General features: G+C 46.9%; 2 protein-coding genes across 6 annotated transcripts in view; one reads left to right on the top strand and one right to left on the bottom strand.

Annotated features, from left to right (window-relative positions):
- Positions 1-12379, bottom strand: part of PLCH2 (phospholipase C eta 2) — a 71813-nt gene extending 59434 nt beyond the window's left edge. For 2 of the 5 annotated variants that reach the window (XM_017831251.1, XM_017831255.1), the window contains exons 1-3: positions 12186-12379; positions 11506-12019; positions 2236-2704 (exon numbers count right to left, since the gene is read on the bottom strand). In XM_017831251.1, the coding sequence (XP_017686740.1) occupies positions 2236-2347 (112 nt within the window). In that variant the 5' untranslated portion in view covers positions 2348-2704; positions 11506-12019; positions 12186-12379. Of the gene's footprint in view, positions 1-2235; positions 2705-3508; positions 3623-9819; positions 9882-11505; positions 12020-12185 lie in introns of all 5 variants that reach the window. The other 3 variants (XM_017831252.1, XM_017831253.1, XM_017831254.1) reach the window with 3 other exon arrangements.
- Positions 12380-13410: 1031 nt separating this feature from the next.
- On the top strand, positions 13411-16642 carry PEX10 (peroxisomal biogenesis factor 10). The gene is made up of 6 exons (XM_017831147.1): positions 13411-13516; positions 13616-13696; positions 14139-14545; positions 15244-15419; positions 15712-15847; positions 16277-16642. Exons 1-6 carry the CDS (start codon positions 13411-13413, stop codon positions 16346-16348), a joined length of 978 nt encoding a protein of 325 aa, XP_017686636.1. The 3' UTR covers positions 16349-16642.
- The last annotated feature ends 355 nt before the right edge of the window (positions 16643-16997 follow it).

The following is a 16997-nucleotide window of genomic DNA, read 5'->3' as shown; positions in this document are numbered from 1 at the left end:
TCTAGACATGTCAGAGCGTATTTGAAAAATAGAGGATTGCCGAATTTGCCATATACCTCCTGGATTCTGGACTCTCCCAATGCTGCTGTAATAACGTTTAATGACATTATATATAATCAAATTATGTAAAAGTTAATTGCATTCCACTCAGATTTCCTTTTTACATAGCAATCTTCTGCCTCATCCATATACAACCTACGCAGACAAGAGAGGTTTTTACTCCAAAAAAAAAAAAAAGGTAAGAAGTTTTGAAAACTGTCTCAACTGATAAAACACCTCAAAGCTGCACAAGAGTGCCAAGAGTTCCAAGCCATCTAAGAGGAGTAAGTACAGAAGTAGATTGCAGGTAGCTACAAAACTCTGGGCCAAATGATCAATTGAGGAGCTTTTATTTAACTGCACTAGATTTGCTCCAAGCAGTGATTTTACTCTCCAGCTCCATCCTTTCCTAAGTTTTCCTGCAGATAAACTCACCCAAACAAGCAAAGGAAAGCATCCCATGTGGGAGGCTGGGCCTGGACTGTAATTTGTGAGGGCCCAGCTGCCCCAGCAGCAGCTCAGCAGGGCCAGGTCAGTCTGGGCAGGTTGCTCAGCATTGGTTCCAGTGCAAAGGGAGGGAAATCAGAGCTGTCCCTGCACTCAAACGAGTCCTGGAAAGAGTTAATGAGGGGGTGAGGCCAAGCTCCAGTGGGTGCTCTGACCCAGCCTGCAAAGGGATTCCTGAGCCCACACCAGCTTTTGTTCAGGTCCAGACCCACTGGCATTGGAATGCTGGAAGTGCTGCCTGTGCACAGTGCAGACTTTCTCTCCCTCCAGCTATTCCTGCCGTTTCTCTGCACTTTGTCCCAGGTTTGCACACTGGCAGAGCTTTATGTCCAGGAGTATGGAATGCACAGTTACAGAGCCAACAAACCACAGACAGAAAACGAGTTCCCTAAAAGCCAGCCCGGGTGATACAGCACCAACTGGGACACACCATCTCACTGCTGCAGTGCCAGGGATGCAATGCTCCTATTGCACCTCTACATTTCTGCACTTGCCTTTGTCAAACCTCTTGCAAATCAATTTATGGAAAGAAGCACGTTCAGACAATGATAAAACATGATGGCTACCTCCACCAGGGAAAAAACTGATATTGCTGAACATATAAGAAAGATAAGAAGAAGTGTAATGCCAGTTAATCAGGGATTATATTCCATTGACAGGCTATTTTTAATACACCTGTATTAAAGATACACACGGATATATTCAGCTAGTAAAAAATATACTTATCAGCCCAAACTGTAAGCCAGCAGAAAGCTAAACTAATCTCACAATTGCTGAAAATTTAACCAAGATTATGAAGTTAGTTCCTGTGAGCCAAAACTTTTAGTGTTGTCTACTTCATGACTGTAAGCAGTAAATGAAATGCATTTCAAGCAAACGAGTCCTACGTTGAATAAATGAAGCTCTGATTTAAATATTGAGCTAAATCACCTCTTTTTTTTTATTATTTTAAATGCAAAAAAACAGCTCCTCCTCTCTCAGATCTCTCCCATAGCACAGATTCATCTGCCACAGACATCAGTTACACAATTCCCTCCCTCCTACCCATCTCCAGTCTGCACTTGATGTGCACAATCACATCTGTAATCTCCAGAGCTTCCTAAGAGAAGAGCTCATTTTCCTCTGCCGAGCTGTCAACACTGAAAAAAGAGCAACAGCCAACAATAGTTATTCTTTGGGCCCTGCCTCTCTCAGCTCAGTTCAGACCTCGTGGCACAGAGCCACAACCCCAGGCACTGTAAATCCCAGTCTCATCAACTGCAAAAAAGATTTTCCAGAAGCACTTGAAAGAATCAAGGAAAAAAGTTGCAATCTCTTGACAGTCTCATCCTACACTAATTTACTTTTTTTTTTTTCCAAATTTTAGGAATTCTACGGATGAGGGTCCCTTCATGTGACTGAAACCTTATAGAGTGCACAAGCAAGGACAGAAGAAAGATTGATTCCAAGATATCCTTAGTGTGCAGGGCAGTGGTTGTCTTTTTAACACACTTTACACAAACTTCAGTCGCCATACCAACCGCACAGAAAAAAGGGATTGAGGAACACACAACCACAATTCCTTCCAGTTTAAAGACAACTAGAAGTCCCAGATGAAATCTCAATACAATAAAAGTCAATTTGAAGGAAAAGAAAAGAATCTCTTTTCAGTACCAAACTCAGATGAGGGAACAGGAACCTTCCACTTACCTCCCGTGAGGTTGTTTGCAGAGAGGAAATGGAAGCAGTTCCTGTCGTGGAGCGTGGATTCTTCCCTCTGTGTCAAATCCCCTGCTGCAGGTTTTGGAGAAGGCAGAGCCATCTCCAGCTCTCAGAGCAACAGAGCCTGCTCCCAGCAAACAAAGTAACTCAGGGCAGATATCTGCAGAGAGTCAGGCGAGGAATAAAAATATCCCAGAAAAAGCAACAATTTCAGGATGTTGCCGGCTTGCTTTGGAAGGGACAGTGAGTGCCTTCCCTGGAATTCCACATTCAGGAGACTGTCCTGCTTCAATCCTGCTGCCACATATTCCATGCATTGAACAGACTTTATGGTATCAGAGTGGAGGAAGAACCACCGAGCTCAGCCCTGACGGCAGGGATGCAATGGCCTTTCCCAGGAGCACAGGAGTCACCAGCATTCCGTGGATCTTCCCAGCACCTCCTGCATGTTGCTAACCTGGAGAAGACAATTTTTGTAAATAGTGAAACTTAAAGTGTTTATTGTACAATATTTACTGCAGGAACACAGCTGGATGACTTACAATGGACTGACCCCAGCAGACAGAACTCTTCTTTCCCTCCCACCACTATTTTCTGTAGTCACAGAAACCTCTGCTCTTCCAGCAGCAGCTTCTCCAGAAGCCAAACTGCTCGTTTTATACACACACAAATATATATATAACAGATACACATACACCTGACCCAGCCATTCTGCATAACAAGTGACTGTCTCAGCTGTGTTCTCAAAGGACAGCTCTGAGGGCTCTGTGTGATGTTGGCTTCTTCACTCATCTCTCACCCCTAAAGCTCCTTTCTCCTCTTACCTGCTGTCTTTGCACTGCATCCTCTGCCATTGCCTGGCATTCTCCTTCCCTTTTCCCACCTATCTTCTGCCCACTGGATACAGGAGACCCAGCTTTCCCAAACTCTCAGTGGACACCTTCCTCAGAGAAAGAAGGTCAAAGAAGGCTCACTCCAAAACACCAGACAGAGACCTGGGATCCTACCTGGTGCTGGTAACTGTTTGAATCTCTGGGAGTCTCCTTCAGTTTGTAATTACAAGCTGAGCTCTGAAACATTGCCCTAACATGTTGTGTTGTGAAAGCACAGATCCAGTTTGACATTATTTTAAAGAGAGAGGGCCATGAGGCTCACTATTAATTTGCAGTGAGCAGAAATAGAGGAGGGGGGTTGAGACATTTGCAGCAAACCCTGAGTAAGAGACGTCCCTGGTGGAGCACCTGCCTGTTTGAAGCTGTACCTCTCGTCCTGTCTTTGGTCCCTCATTCAGCTTCTTTGGGAAGTCACCTCCTCCCTGCCATTATCTTTCCACCAAGCCCCACCTTCTCCATGCTCTGTGTTGTCCAAACCTCCTCTGTTGAAAGGGAACATGTCAATCAGTGAAGTAACACCCACACGTGGAGCCAAATGCATGGAAATTCATCCACGGCACAGCAGTGCTTAGCAATATTAGTCCTGGAGGAATTCAGTGTCAGTAAAATCATTGTTTCCACATTTAAATGGCAAATAGCTCAGGGGGGGCATCCCCGTGGCTCTGAAAGAGTTTTGGGCATATCAGAGGATGACATTCATTTGGTGAAGAATGTGTTTATTCTGGAGTCACCAAAACCAAGATTATCAACTTAGGGCACATTTCACAAACTGACTGGAGGTAGTAGATTATCAAAGATACCCTTGTATGTGCTGTCATCTGTAATTGTACCCCTTCATCATTCTCTGACACATACATAATTGGTTAAAGGAATACAGAGCAAACATGCTGCTTTAGGCTGAACAAAAGCAATTCAAACATTTCCATGTACTCATTTTGCACATCCCCAAATAAATGTTTGTGGGGGTTTTTTTCTTTTAAACTAATCCTTGAATCAACACCAAAAATACATTTACTCACACAGAGCTGAGTTGTTTTTTTAAAACAGAACCAAAACTAGATATTAGATGGCATCTCAGAATTTAAATCAGCTGTGTCCACTGCAAAAGCCAAAAGTGCACTGGACAGCACTTGTGGAGCTGCTCCACTGCAGCTCTGGGCAGGTATGGGTACAGCTGACAGGCACTGCCCCACAGCCCCTGAGGGATCCTCTGCTCTGGGCAGCTCCGAGCCCCAATTCCATAGCCACTGGCCACAGAGGGCCATTTCTGGCACGAGTGCACTGGGTGTTTAACCCAAGGTGAGTGCAGGAAGCCACAGCTCCCAGGGCAGATGGAACTGCTTTAATACAAGATCAGCCCCTGTCCTTCTCAGAGAGTTGAACTGGGGGGTAGTTACTTTGTCAGACTCTCTCACCTCTTTGCTTCAGGGGTTTTTTGGAGGGTCATTTCCTGTGCTGGAAGTTCAATCACTGTGACTCATTATGCACCAAAGAACATATCCATGAGGGTGAGGAAGAGTGACTGGGCACGGATGTTCCTGCTGGCATGGACTGGCACCATTTCAGTGAAAGCAGATGAGCTGCAGTGCTTTATGGTTCTGTGGCTCATTAAATATTTTACTGCCTTGAGTTACATCAAATTCATGTTCTTTACTTTTTTCTGCTGTGAAAGTGAAGCTACTTCAGGCAGCTGATCTCTGAACATCTGTTTTCATACAAAAGATGTTCTTTCTTCACTCAGCCCCGCCTTTTACAGCTTATTACAGGTCCTCAGAGTTCCCTTCTTCTCCTCCCTCTCTGTTCAGAATACCTGTATTGTTACAAAAAAATCAGCAAACTGAATGTCCCCATGTGCCAATGGAAAAGCACACAATTAATCCTTAAAAATACAAACTGGTATCTCAGAACAAGATTCAGGGGCCAGACTTCCTATTAAAGCAAATGAAAGGAGCTCAGTTGGCTTCCCTGGAAAATTTCTTGTGAAGATTGTCTAATGGAAAATATCAGTTACATTCTCTGAAAATATTTGATCTTTGTTACACTGGGAAGCACTCTGGCTCTGAGAACAGCACTGCTCATTGACAGCAGACATCAAATAGCCAAAAGAGAGCAACTCTATCTGTTCAGACCACACCAACAAGATTTGAACCGACTGCTCAGGCTAAGAGCCCTACCTGAGTGTTATTGTGTGAGGTTCTGTATTCCCTTGGAAAAAAGGGACTTAGGCCCTAGAGGCAGGATACATATCACTTACAGACAAAAGAAGCTGTGTATGCCATAACAATCCTCTAGCCATTTTTATATCACTGCACTATTAAAGCTTAACCCCACAAGACCTGCTTTTGTTCAGGGAGGTTTTGTGTGGCATCCACCAGCACTCAGACAAGCTCTGATATCCTCCCAGAGCAGACACCCTGATAGCGGGGATGAAACACAAACTGAGGCACTTCAACCTGAACGGTTTGATCAGGAAGCAGATCAATGGATAAAAGATCAAAGTGTTACCAAATGGGAGAGGAAAGAAACTACTTTAGAGCATTTAAATGTGAGAGCCGGGCTTTGCTTTTAAGCTGCGCTGCGGTTCCCTCTGCCACGCTGCTCGTTTGGAGGAATGCGGCTCCTTTCCCGGGCAATTCCATCCCAGATAACCTGCACGCCCGGGCATGTCACTGCACAGCCAGGGAGCAGCCAAATGAAAGGAGTCTGGTGCAGTCCTATGGAACAGGGGTGAGCCCACACCTCAGGGTGTGAGCCAACATTCCTTTTCCCAAGGGACAGAGCACACACAGAACACCCTGACATGCCACCCAGTCCTCTGGCAAAGGACTCGGCCAAAAATGGAAGGGGAAAGTGGGGAAAAGGCAGTCAGGAAGAGAGGACTTGGGAATACCTTGCTGGCAGCCTGATGGGTTCACCTTCACCCAGAACAGAGTCATCCCACTTGAAAGGAACACTCAACATTTGTCAGCTTTTCCTCACCCGCCCCTTGCAGCCTGAGCTGGAGCTGCACATGCCAGAGAGCCCTGCATTTTTGTTGAATGATGTAACTGAATATTCCTTATGCAAGGAAGGAGACATTATTAAACCCAAATTCTTGATTTCAGGTTCATAGGGACTGTGCCATATGACTTTATGAAACCAAACGTGGCATTTGCAACAATTTCTATATATAGGGGATGGACTTGTTTCTAATCCCCTTCTCTATTTATCCCAAATTGCCAAAACCTCTCTCGGTTTCACCAGCATTATTTATCACTCACCAGCTCCCAGACTGTCTGAAGTGACAATGGAAACAGCACACAACAGCCTCTTGCTTCTGAGGAACATTTACATTTCATATTAGCAAGGGAGAACTGGAAATTTCTACTAGAAGAGCAAAGGGAACTCATTAAGCAAAGCTCTAAATCTCACCCAATAGCTTGAGTCAAAAGTACTTTGAAAATACAGGTTTTGTACTACAGACCACAAAAAACGAACAGCCTCAGAGGAGAAATGGGGAGAGGAAGATCTCCTTGTTTGGAGACAGATGGGAAATGATACTCTGGAAATGGCTCTGCTCACTTGGGAATTTGTGAGTCATGCTGAGGAGGAGATAGACTATGGCTCCAATGCCACTTGTAATCAAGTGATCTATAATTCTGATAATGTTCCTGCTGTCAATTATGCTGCCAGTCTTGGTCACTGTCCAGAAGACTGATTTATTATTATTATTATTTTTTTTCTTCAAACTCATCTAAAGGAGCAGGAATTTCTTTTAAGAATAATGCCTATGAGCTTTAACCAAAGTGCTTTAGTTCCATGCAGCAGTTTATTGCTGCACTGATATTAAGGAATAACTTGTACTGGGGGACTTAGAATGGAGGTGGCAACTTGTGTCCCTTTCCCAAGTCAGTGGCAAACACTCAGCTTTCTGAGGGTGCCTGGTAGGGCCAGACCCCAACACTGCAGACAAGAAAAAACACACTCACACTTGGCAACCCCACGAGGAGGCTGCATTTTTTAAATGTTTTCTTTTGCCAAACATCCAAACTAATTTCTTAAATTAACGAATCTCCTTTTTCATTAGCAGGAAGGGGTCTGGGAACCACTCAGTCCATTCTCATTTTGCCAAACAGAGACGTGCACAAATGGGAAATACAAGGTAGCAAGTCCTGGTCCGATAAATGTCAAAGTCCAGCTCTGCTTTGCTCACCACCTTATCATGGACTTCAGTACCTCATTAGTCAATAAATAACATTACTCCCATAACCTCATCTCCCTCAGAACCTGTCTAAGCCCACAGAAGCAGGATAGGTCACTGTAGGAGACAAAAAGCCTATGAAGTTATTTAACAGACGATCCAAACCCAAACCCACAGACTGCAATCTCACTGCCCAAGGCACACAGCTCCAAACCCACTCCGTGTTCTGCAAACAGAACACCCAGAGCCCACATGCCCAGGGCAGAGGGCAGCTCTAAGTGGGCAGTACAACAGTTGGGAAACCCCATCTTTAGCCAAGGCTCACTCCCAAGCCAAGGCAGTTCATGAGAGTCTTCCTGGCACTTCCAGCCACCTGAGAGCCCCTCTCCCTCCCCTCACAGCCACCTGCCTCCTACAACCCAGTGTGGTCACATCCTTGACGCACCAAACCAACTAGAAAACATCTCACTTCGTTCTTGCAGCAATCCCACTGAACAACATCATCATAACACATCCCAAAGTTGTGTTTTTGAGGTTCTCCTCTGCAGGCAATAAAAGCTTCTTCCAGGCACCTCAACTGCAGCTGCCACTGTTTCCTCGGGCTCCATTCCTTGCTCTGCTCTTGTTTAATTAAATAGAACACGAATTACATGTTTTCAGTCAAAGGCAGAGAAAACTTCCAGAAAATACATTCCAGCATCTAAGGGCACTGGGAAATCTGGAATAACAAGCTGTAGGGGAGAGTCACATTGAAGGGGAGAAGGGGCAAGGAGGAGCTTCTTTTAAGTTACCTTATGGTAAGTAGTCTTGCAGGGAAAGCTGGGAAGAGACATCTCTGAACACCAGGTTCAGCACAAAAAGCAGAGTTGCAAGTTTGTGCATAACGGCCTTTGGCAAACACAGCCAAGGGGATGGGAACTGCTCAGGCTCTGCAGCACATCAGTCTCTCCCAGCAATGTTAACATGGAAAGCTCCTTCACCTTCCCACCTGATTTCCCTTGTAATTCCTGAGGCAATCCAGAGCTCCCTGACAACTGTGAAGATGTCAGAAGAGTCTCCAGGAGCCATTCCCTAATTAACTGGAAACAAGTGGGGCTGTGATAAACAACAAAAACTGTGGGGCCAGCTCAGAACCAGGTACACAAAAATCAACCTGTCAACTTTCATGCTGTGTTTCTGATGCAGATGGACCTGCAAACCTCGCTCAGGTCGTGCTTGCCCTGCTGCCTGCACCCAGAATTCCCCTCAGCCAGCCTCATGTGCCTGACAGACAGTGAGGCAGAGAAAAACGGGAGGCAGGAAACTCAGAACTCTGCCTAAGCTTGTGTAAAGATCTGTCACAGCCTGCACTGCTCAGGTACCTGTCCAATGACTCTGCTGTGCACCCACTGGGCTGAGGGGAAGTGCTCCACCCCCACAAAATGCAGGCAGATTAAACAATGAAGAAGAGGTTTGGAAATTCCCTGTAGATTTAGAGTCCTTGGAGACCAGAATTCCATAGTGACTTGCAGCAAACCCAGGGCTGAGATGTTCTCCCAGGTGGTCACTAACAGCTGTCCCCTTGGCACAGGGCTTGGCTCGTGTCACACAGGGCTTTCCTCTCCACCAGCTGCCCCTGATGGCCTGGCCTGCTCCTGCTGCTCCTTCCACAGCTGCCGTCAGGAATGACCCCAGTGAGGGACGGGAGGGTTTGCCACCATCCACAGAGCCAGGGGGATCCGTGGGAGCAGAGCTGAACTCCCAGGGAAGGTCAGGACAATGGAAGTAAGGGAAAGAAGATTCTTTCTTCTTCCAGAATCTATTTCAATTGTAAGATCAGATTAATTTAGGCTTATCATGGGAAGAAGTGGGTCATTTTGGGGATAACCAATGCAGAACTGAGATATCTGGGTGCAGGAAAATTGTGTTGCAGTCAGTTCAGCTGATCCTCAGTAACTGAGAGACTGTCTTTACCAAAAAATCTCTTCAGCCTCATCCTATTACCCACTCAAGTTCATTTATACAGCCATTTTCTCAGCTCTGGACAAATGAACAAGTTCCAGTGATATTCACAAACAATTTGGCCCCTTCAAACACTATATTTAGGAACTGAGGGCTCTGTACAATTTATTTCAAAACCAAACTGACATCGTGGTGTTCTGAAATTGTGAGTACAGAACCCTACACTCTATATTTTTTATTGCTTTATTGTTCCTGCAGCACCATTCATCAAGGTGCTCTCAGACACTTTAGGGTGAGTGTGGAGTAGCTTTTAATTCAGCTAAATTACAGAAATGGTGAAGGTCACATAAGAAAAAAACAAAAGCCTTTTCAGATAATGTAGAAGGAGCTTGGCCATAAACTAGAACATTATCATCATTTTTTTGCAAGGCCAGAACAAAAAGCAACCAGAAGCAACACATGGCTAAAAATTTTGCGGTGGTCTCTAGGGCATGAATTTAATGGTTTTCACCAAAATTTGCAAGCAAGACACTCCCTTGAAAAGTCTTTTTTACTTACCAATAACAAAGCATGAGTTAACAAAAAATCCATGTATCTGTGGCCCTAGAAGACTTGTGGCTCTATAAGAGGAGAGGACATAAGCTGGGAGGACAAAAAAAAAATAACTTTCCAAGACTAACATAAAGACTAGACAAACTACTGATCAGAATGATAGATTTTTTTGAGCTGAGAACGAGCAAAATACAATGCATTACAGGAGCACATCTTCCCAACACAGGATAAGAGTCAGCAGGCCCCTAGTGTTTCATGGTTCAGTTGTACAGGTTTATGTATTCTCTGTGACAGAGGTAGTTCTGTAGGAGAGTTTGTTAAATGAAGAAGCCCCTGTTAACTGCTCTGCTGTGTCAAACGTGTCTGTACCTGGTCGTGCCCTCAGTTCTTTACACAGTGAGCCCTCGGTGCCCCAGAGCAGAGCCTGTACCAGGCAGTGCTCCTGCCAAGGAGCTCAGAGCCCAGGGAACACCTCTCCCTGTCCCTCACACTGGCACTGAGGTCCTCAGAAGGCAGGAGCCCCCCCCAGCCTGGCCTGCAATGAGATAACTCACATTTCCTCGGCCCTCACCGACCTTCCCTCACAAGCCCTGTCCTTCATTTGCACTAAACTGTTCCCCACAGCTAATCTTACTGGGCAAAAGACAATTCTCCCCAGCTGAAGTATCTTCCCGCTCAGTAAGGACAGAAAAAGCTCTCTTAATAGACAAAACTTTGACCACATTCTTTTGAACAATAAAGAAGCGAGTTAACTTTGAGCTACATTCTGAACATGGCATCAGTTTCCTATCTCAGACTAACCACAGTCAGGAGTGAATCATACTTTACTTCTAGGTTATTTTTTAGCAGTTAACCCACCTCTGCCATGAAACAAAACATGACTGTAGAAATTATCACCCTGAGGATTCGGGGTATGTTTCAGACCTACATCTAAACTCTGGAGCCCGAGGCATTGGAGGCAGATGCAGCACTGGCAATCCATCCATCCTTACTATTTGCCATATCTCTGCAACTGTAACCCGGAATTTTCTGTTCTTTCCTGCCATAAAAGGTTTCTCCATAGCCCAGAAGAATGACCAAAAAAAAGAGAAAAAGAAATGCATGCTCTTTCAAAGTGTTGTGCATGCCTTTCCTTCCAAGTTAAGACTTTGCTGTTCAGTCACAGAACCAGCCACGTTATATTGCTTAACCAGTATTTTATTTAAATACCTGAAGTTTCTTTTATATCCAACCTCTCCTATCCAAGTCACTTTTCGTTCTGGCTCAGCACACCTGTGAAAGCTCAGGGCTCAGGTTATCACTTCAGAGTGAATGCACTGGTTTCTCACACCAGAAAATGCATTTCTCCAGTTAGAAAAGTCTAAACCTGAATCACAAATGAAGTTTGCTTCATCCCTACAAGCTCAGAGTCTAAAAACCTAGGACTAACAGAATTCCAAGGACCAAAACAAAACAAGCATTAGACATGATGCTCTTTTCATTCTCTCTCTTCCTAAAAAAAAAAAAAAAAAAAAAAAGAGAGAGAGACAAAAGCAAAAGTAGTAGCAAACTCTCACAAGCCCAAGGCTGGACAATTCCTGCGGTAGCCCCTTAGAAACTTTGTTCCTAAGACCAAGAGTGAGGAAAAGTGTTAAAACTACACCAAAATGCTCGCTGGAAGAGAAAGTAGCCAAGCAAACCCCAAGCACACACCTCTGTCTCTCCTGGGCGGACGGGCTGTCCCGGCTCCTGTGCGCGGAACATCGGGACCTTCATCCCCGGGACGAAAACGGGAGGAGGGACCTGCGGGGAGGGAGCGAAATCCCGCCCCGGTTTTACATGTTGAGGGCTCTCAGCTCTCTGATCACAAAGCGGCTTTACAGCCCCTGTTCAAACAGTTCAGCTCCAGGGTAACAAGTTCAAAGTGGGAGGAGGCAGAAGGGACCGGAGGGTGGTAACAATCCTGCACAGACGTTTCGTTCCCTTTCCATCTGCAGAACCTGTTCTTCAGGTTGGGAACTGAAACATCTGCCTGCTGCCCTGTTTGAAAGCTGCACTCCGAACCTCTTCTCTCCTAACAGGTCCGCGGAGGTAAAATCATATTTTATAATGCACAGACAAGCAGCTTGTGGGAGGAAAAGTTAATCATTGCTGTGCACCGAGTTTGTTTTACATTTTGGACTTCCTTGTGGTAACGTCGGTGCAGCAACTCACTCCCCTGTCGGGTCTGTTAGAAGGAAAAGCAGAGAAGCATCCCATGGAAATTAAGTCTGCACAGAAACCACACTTTGACTGTGCTGTTAAAAATAATTAACTCCACCAAAAAGAAACAGAGTGTCATTTACCACACAATCCCCCCCAAATAACAAACTTTTAAGGAGTGAAAATCTGACCTTCAGATGCCTGAACTTGTCTTCAGCTTCATAAATGGTTTCCAATCTAATAGTTAAGTGGTCATTAGCCAGGATTTCAGCTTTGGAAAAAAAAAGCTCTCAAGCTCTTCTTTGCTTTCTTGACCTATGAAATGAGAACACAATATTCACCCACCTCAATAAAACAGCAATAAATATGTACCCTGCCCACTTAATAAAACACCTCTCTCTCATACAGAGAACAAATGCCTAGCACAAGGGTCGACTCCTCTAACAAGTGTTCACAACCTGGATCTAGCCCTAAGATAAGTCAGCAGCAAAATGAAACCGTGGTCAGGATGCACTTCTTGTTCTGCCTGTCGAAATAGCAACCAATATTTTTGTGGTGAGAAGAGTTATCGAGTGCTCTAATTTCAATCACACTCTTCCCACGTTTGGTATTTTTCTCAGCAATTGAGACACGTGAGAGGCACCGTGGAAACCACGAACACCGAAACACCTGGGAACGAACTGGAATTCCGAACAAAATTATTCAAGGATTGGTCAACTAATTTTAAATCTGTTTTTTGGTTTGTTTTTTTTTTAATGTTGTCGTTTAGGGTGGCAGCTTCAAGTCTCTTGGGACGCGGCAGATCCTCAAAAGTTAAACGTGGGAAGGTCCCATTCCAGAGCCCCTTTCCCGCGGGGTTTTTCCTTATGCAGGCGCGCCCTCTATTGTTGCGCTACACAAAAGGCCCCAGCGGTTCCCCTCGATTCCATCGCTCCCACAGCTGCGGAGGGAACCGTCCCCAGCGCCGGCTGTGCCGCACCCGCTCCCAGCGGGGCTGTCCGTGCGGACCGGGGCGTTCTGCGCCCGCCCGGAGCCCTCGGGAGCTGCGCTTTGGGACACCGGACACCAAACACCTCCCTTGCCCTGTGTTGGGTGGCCCCGGAGCCCCTTCCCCTCCCTTTCCCCTTTCTTCTCTCCTTTTCTCGCCCTTTTCCCTTTCCCTTCCTTTCCCCTCTCCCTCTTTTCTCTCCCCTCTCCCCCTCCCCTTTCCCCCTTTTCCCCTCCCCTTTTTCTTTCCCTCTTTCCCCTCCCCTTTCCCCCTTTCCCCTCCCCTTTTCCCGCCCTTTTCCCGCCCCCTCACGCCGCCGCGGTGACGCGATATCCCTGCGCGGCGCGCGGGCGCTCCGCCCGTGCCGGGGGTGCCGCGGTGCCGCCGCCGCTCGGGCCGCACGCCGTGTCCGTCCGCGCGGGGGGGCGATGGCGGCGGCGGGCCCGGCGCGGCTGGTGCGGGGCGGGCAGAAGGACGAGTTGTACCGGGCCGGGCTGCGCAGCGGGGCCGGCACCGCGCTGCGGGGGCTGGCGGGTAATGCCCGGGGGGGCGGAGGGGGCGAGGGGGCCGGTGCCGCGCCCGGGAGCAGCGCCCGGGTCGCACGGGTGCGGTGACAGCGGCCCCGTCCCGCAGGTGCCCGGCCGTGGCTGCAGTGGCGGCGGGAGGTGGAGCTGCTCTCCGATGTGGCCTATTTCGTGCTCACCACGCTCTCAGGTAACCTTTGCTACCAGTTTTTATCATTTCTCTGTCGTTTCCCCCAATATGTGACAGCGGCTGTGCTGGGGATCACCTGCTGAGGCTGCTCCACTGCTCCACTCCTCTTTAATGAGGAGGTTTGTTTAAACACCTTTTATTAAACATGAAACCACTAAACTGTCCAAGCACTTTATCAGCACAAATTCATGTTCTTCTAAAAGCAAAAGCTTTTTACAAAAGGGCTGTCTGACACCATGACAGGTACCCCGCTTTAGTCCTCCATCCGCTGCTGATACCGATGCTGCAGATGCTGATGTAACCAAAACACTTGTTAAACACGAAAAAATGCAATTATTTCTCAGAGTGCAAAGCCTGCTGAGCTGTGAGCTGAGCAGCCCGTCCCCACAGACGGATCCTGCAGTTGCCATCTCACCCTGGTCTCTGTTGCACGTTTATCCAGGGTATCAGACTCTGGGCGAGGAGTACGTGAACATCATTCAGGTCGACCCCAGCAGGAAGAAGGTGCCCTCTCTGCTCCGCCGGGCCGCCTTCATCTCCCTGCACACCGTGGTGCCCTACTGCCTGGAGAAGGCCCTGCTGCACCTGGAGCACGAGCTGCAGGAGGAGGGTGAGGAGTCCCGGAGCCCCGGGAGCGGCCCAGCACCGGCACTGCCCAGCAGGACCTTCCTGCGCAGCTGGATCCGCAGGCGGCTGGGGCAGCTCCCGGAGCAGCAGAGGAAAACAGCCTCCCAAGCTGTGTATGTCCTGAAACAATCCATCCCCCTGCTGCACCGGCTCCACCTGGCGCTCTTCTACATCCACGGCACCTTCTACCACCTCTCGAAAAGGGTCGCGGGCATCTCGTATGTGAGTGACGTGTTCCTGGTCCCGTGTGTGAGTGATGTGGTGTCCACAGCCCTGCTGTGGCCTCTCCTGGGATGCCACGTGTGTAACAGGGATAGGGATTTGGCTGTGGGTGATTATAATGGGAGGGAAGTCTTTTGCATCCCTGCAGTCGAGAGGTTACAGGTAATAAATGTGAATGTCAGAAGCTGCAAGTTCTGACCCTGTGTAACTGCAGTGTGTCTGCCACAAATACAGCAAAAGTGAGAAGGGACTTAATAAACCCACAGGAAATACTGAAATATAGTTCTGAACAAAAACCAGTGCACATTTATAGAGCATTTTTCTATAAGAAGAGCTTAATTTTGTATCTTTGCAAAAAAACCCATCAGCCACTGGCCTAGAAGTGCCTATAGACACAAGACTCCTCAACAATTCCCAGTGTTGGTGTGGAAAAGAGGTGTCTGACTGCTCAGTGACACAAGAAAATCAAAACAATTAAAGCTGCAGTTTTGATGGACAGACAGACAACTGATCCTGCATAGCCAGCAGCTAAATCCTGGCTGACTGAAGGTGATCAGACCTCCTCAGACACAGCAGCTTGAGAAGCCCTACAAATATGTCAATTTTTTGGACAGAAATGAGAATCCCAAATCAAGTTTATTGAAAGAGGGGGGGAATAGTTTCGTAAAACCACATCTCTGTTTCTGTGAATCCCACAGCTGCATTTTGGAGGACTGCAGGGAGAAGATCAGAGTGTCCGGACAAGTTACAAGTTCCTTGGAATAATTTCCCTCTTCCATCTCCTGCTGACCATTGGAGTTCAGGTGTACAGCTTCAAGCAGAAGCAGAGGGCGAGGCAGGAGTGGAAGCTGCACCGCAACCTCGCCCACCAGAAGTGAGAGGTGGTTTTACTTACTAGGAAAGAGGGGGGAGCAGTGGTGGGAATGGCAGAGCTGCCATGGACAGGGGGAACACGGGACTGACACACTGATTTAAGTTAGAACTTGATGTTATGTTTAATTAGTTAGCAAAGTTAATTCCTAGCTGTTTTAAGCATCTCTTAGTTTTCATGCTTTGGTGGTTCTGAGCAAGGGTTAATACTTGAAGATGGTGGTTACTTTAGGATGGTGTTACCAAATCTCTCTTCCAGGCAGGCTGCATCATTAACCTGTGACTCTGTTCATTAGAAACACGAGCAAGGACAAGGCTCCTGGGCGCCAGTCCCGCTGCACCCTGTGCTTGGAGGAGCGGAGGCACAGCACAGCCACCCCCTGCGGGCACCTCTTCTGCTGGGAGTGCATCACTGCCTGGTGCAACACCAGGGTGAGTGCAGGGACAGGCACACACCGCTGAAACCTCCACCTGAAAACACCCCTCAGCCTGGCTGTTGTACCCCTTCCCTCACTGAGGCACCCAGAGTTACCAGGACATATTTACTGAAACAGAACGACCAAGGTTACATTGTGAAGGTTACATGTAAACATTTATAAACAGGGGAATTATATTTATAAATATATAAAATATATTTATAAATACATTTAAATTATATATAAATAAACTGAGCAGCTTAAACTGGGCCAGCTCAGAGTGCTTTATGTGGCAAAAGCTCGTACCACAAACAGGACTGAAAAAATGGTTTGTGAATTTTGGATGCTGATTATTTTCTAAAAGTAGCTGAAGTTATATTTGGATGTCTTTAAACTTTTCAGTAGAACTATTCAGTATGTCCTGTCTCTGATCTCTTTTCTGCAGGCAGAGTGCCCACTGTGCAGAGAGAAGTTCCATCCCCAGAAGCTGATCTACCTACGGCACTACCAGCTCTGAAGGACAAACCCGTCCTGGGCCCTGACAGGGCCTCAGCTCCCACTCTGTACTTGCCACACAGCCCCAGCTGGGCCAAGGAAAGGCTTCAAGGACCTGCAAATGCCCATGCAAGGTGGCACTTCAGTCCTGGGTTGCAAATAAAGCCCTCTCTGCCTCTAGCCTTCTGTCTCTTTGGACACGGTTCCTGACCATATAAAAATGTGTTTCTAAAAAGTGTTGTTAACACTCAGCTGTTCAGAAGGAGTCATCCCAGCTGGGAATTTTAATACTAATAAATGTCCTGGTTTTCTCCCTGATTTGTCCATATTATTCAGAAACTCCAGCAAGCCTGAAAACAGCTTCTCCAAGTCAGGGCTTTCACGTTTTTAGGCAACAAACCACATCCACGACTGGTGCTTTTATAAGGCCTGTTCTGGATCCTGTTTCCATAATTTTAAGTGTTTACATTCCTAGTTTCCACACTGCTAAAATAAAACAAACACATGCAAACAAACAGAAAGCAAGGGGTCAATGTGAGCTAAAACTACCTGTCATATTCCCAGGACTGCTGAATTCCAGAGCTCCACAAAGACTTCACTTGACAAAACCAGAGGAAAAGGTGCCTACATCTATTTCCCAGTTAGGTGTGTGTTGAAGCTGCCACTGTTCT

Source organism: Lepidothrix coronata, unplaced genomic scaffold (assembly GCF_001604755.1).
Source record: "Lepidothrix coronata isolate B3197 unplaced genomic scaffold, Lepidothrix_coronata-1.0 Scaffold188, whole genome shotgun sequence".
Taxonomy (NCBI): domain Eukaryota; kingdom Metazoa; phylum Chordata; class Aves; order Passeriformes; family Pipridae; genus Lepidothrix; species Lepidothrix coronata.
This window is presented reverse-complemented; position numbering and strand designations above follow the sequence as displayed.

Excerpts from the sequence above, each read along its gene's own strand:
- PEX10 (XM_017831147.1), top strand. The coding sequence starts at position 13,411 with ATGGCGGCGGCGGGCCCGGCGCGGCTGGTGCGGGGCGGGCAGAAGGAC. Across the intron at positions 13,517-13,615 it reads CGCGCTGCGGGGGCTGGCGG|GTGCCCGGCCGTGGCTGCAG; the intron begins GTAATGCCCGGG and ends CCCGTCCCGCAG. Across the intron at positions 15,848-16,276 it reads CTGCCTGGTGCAACACCAGG|GCAGAGTGCCCACTGTGCAG; the intron begins GTGAGTGCAGGG and ends TCTTTTCTGCAG.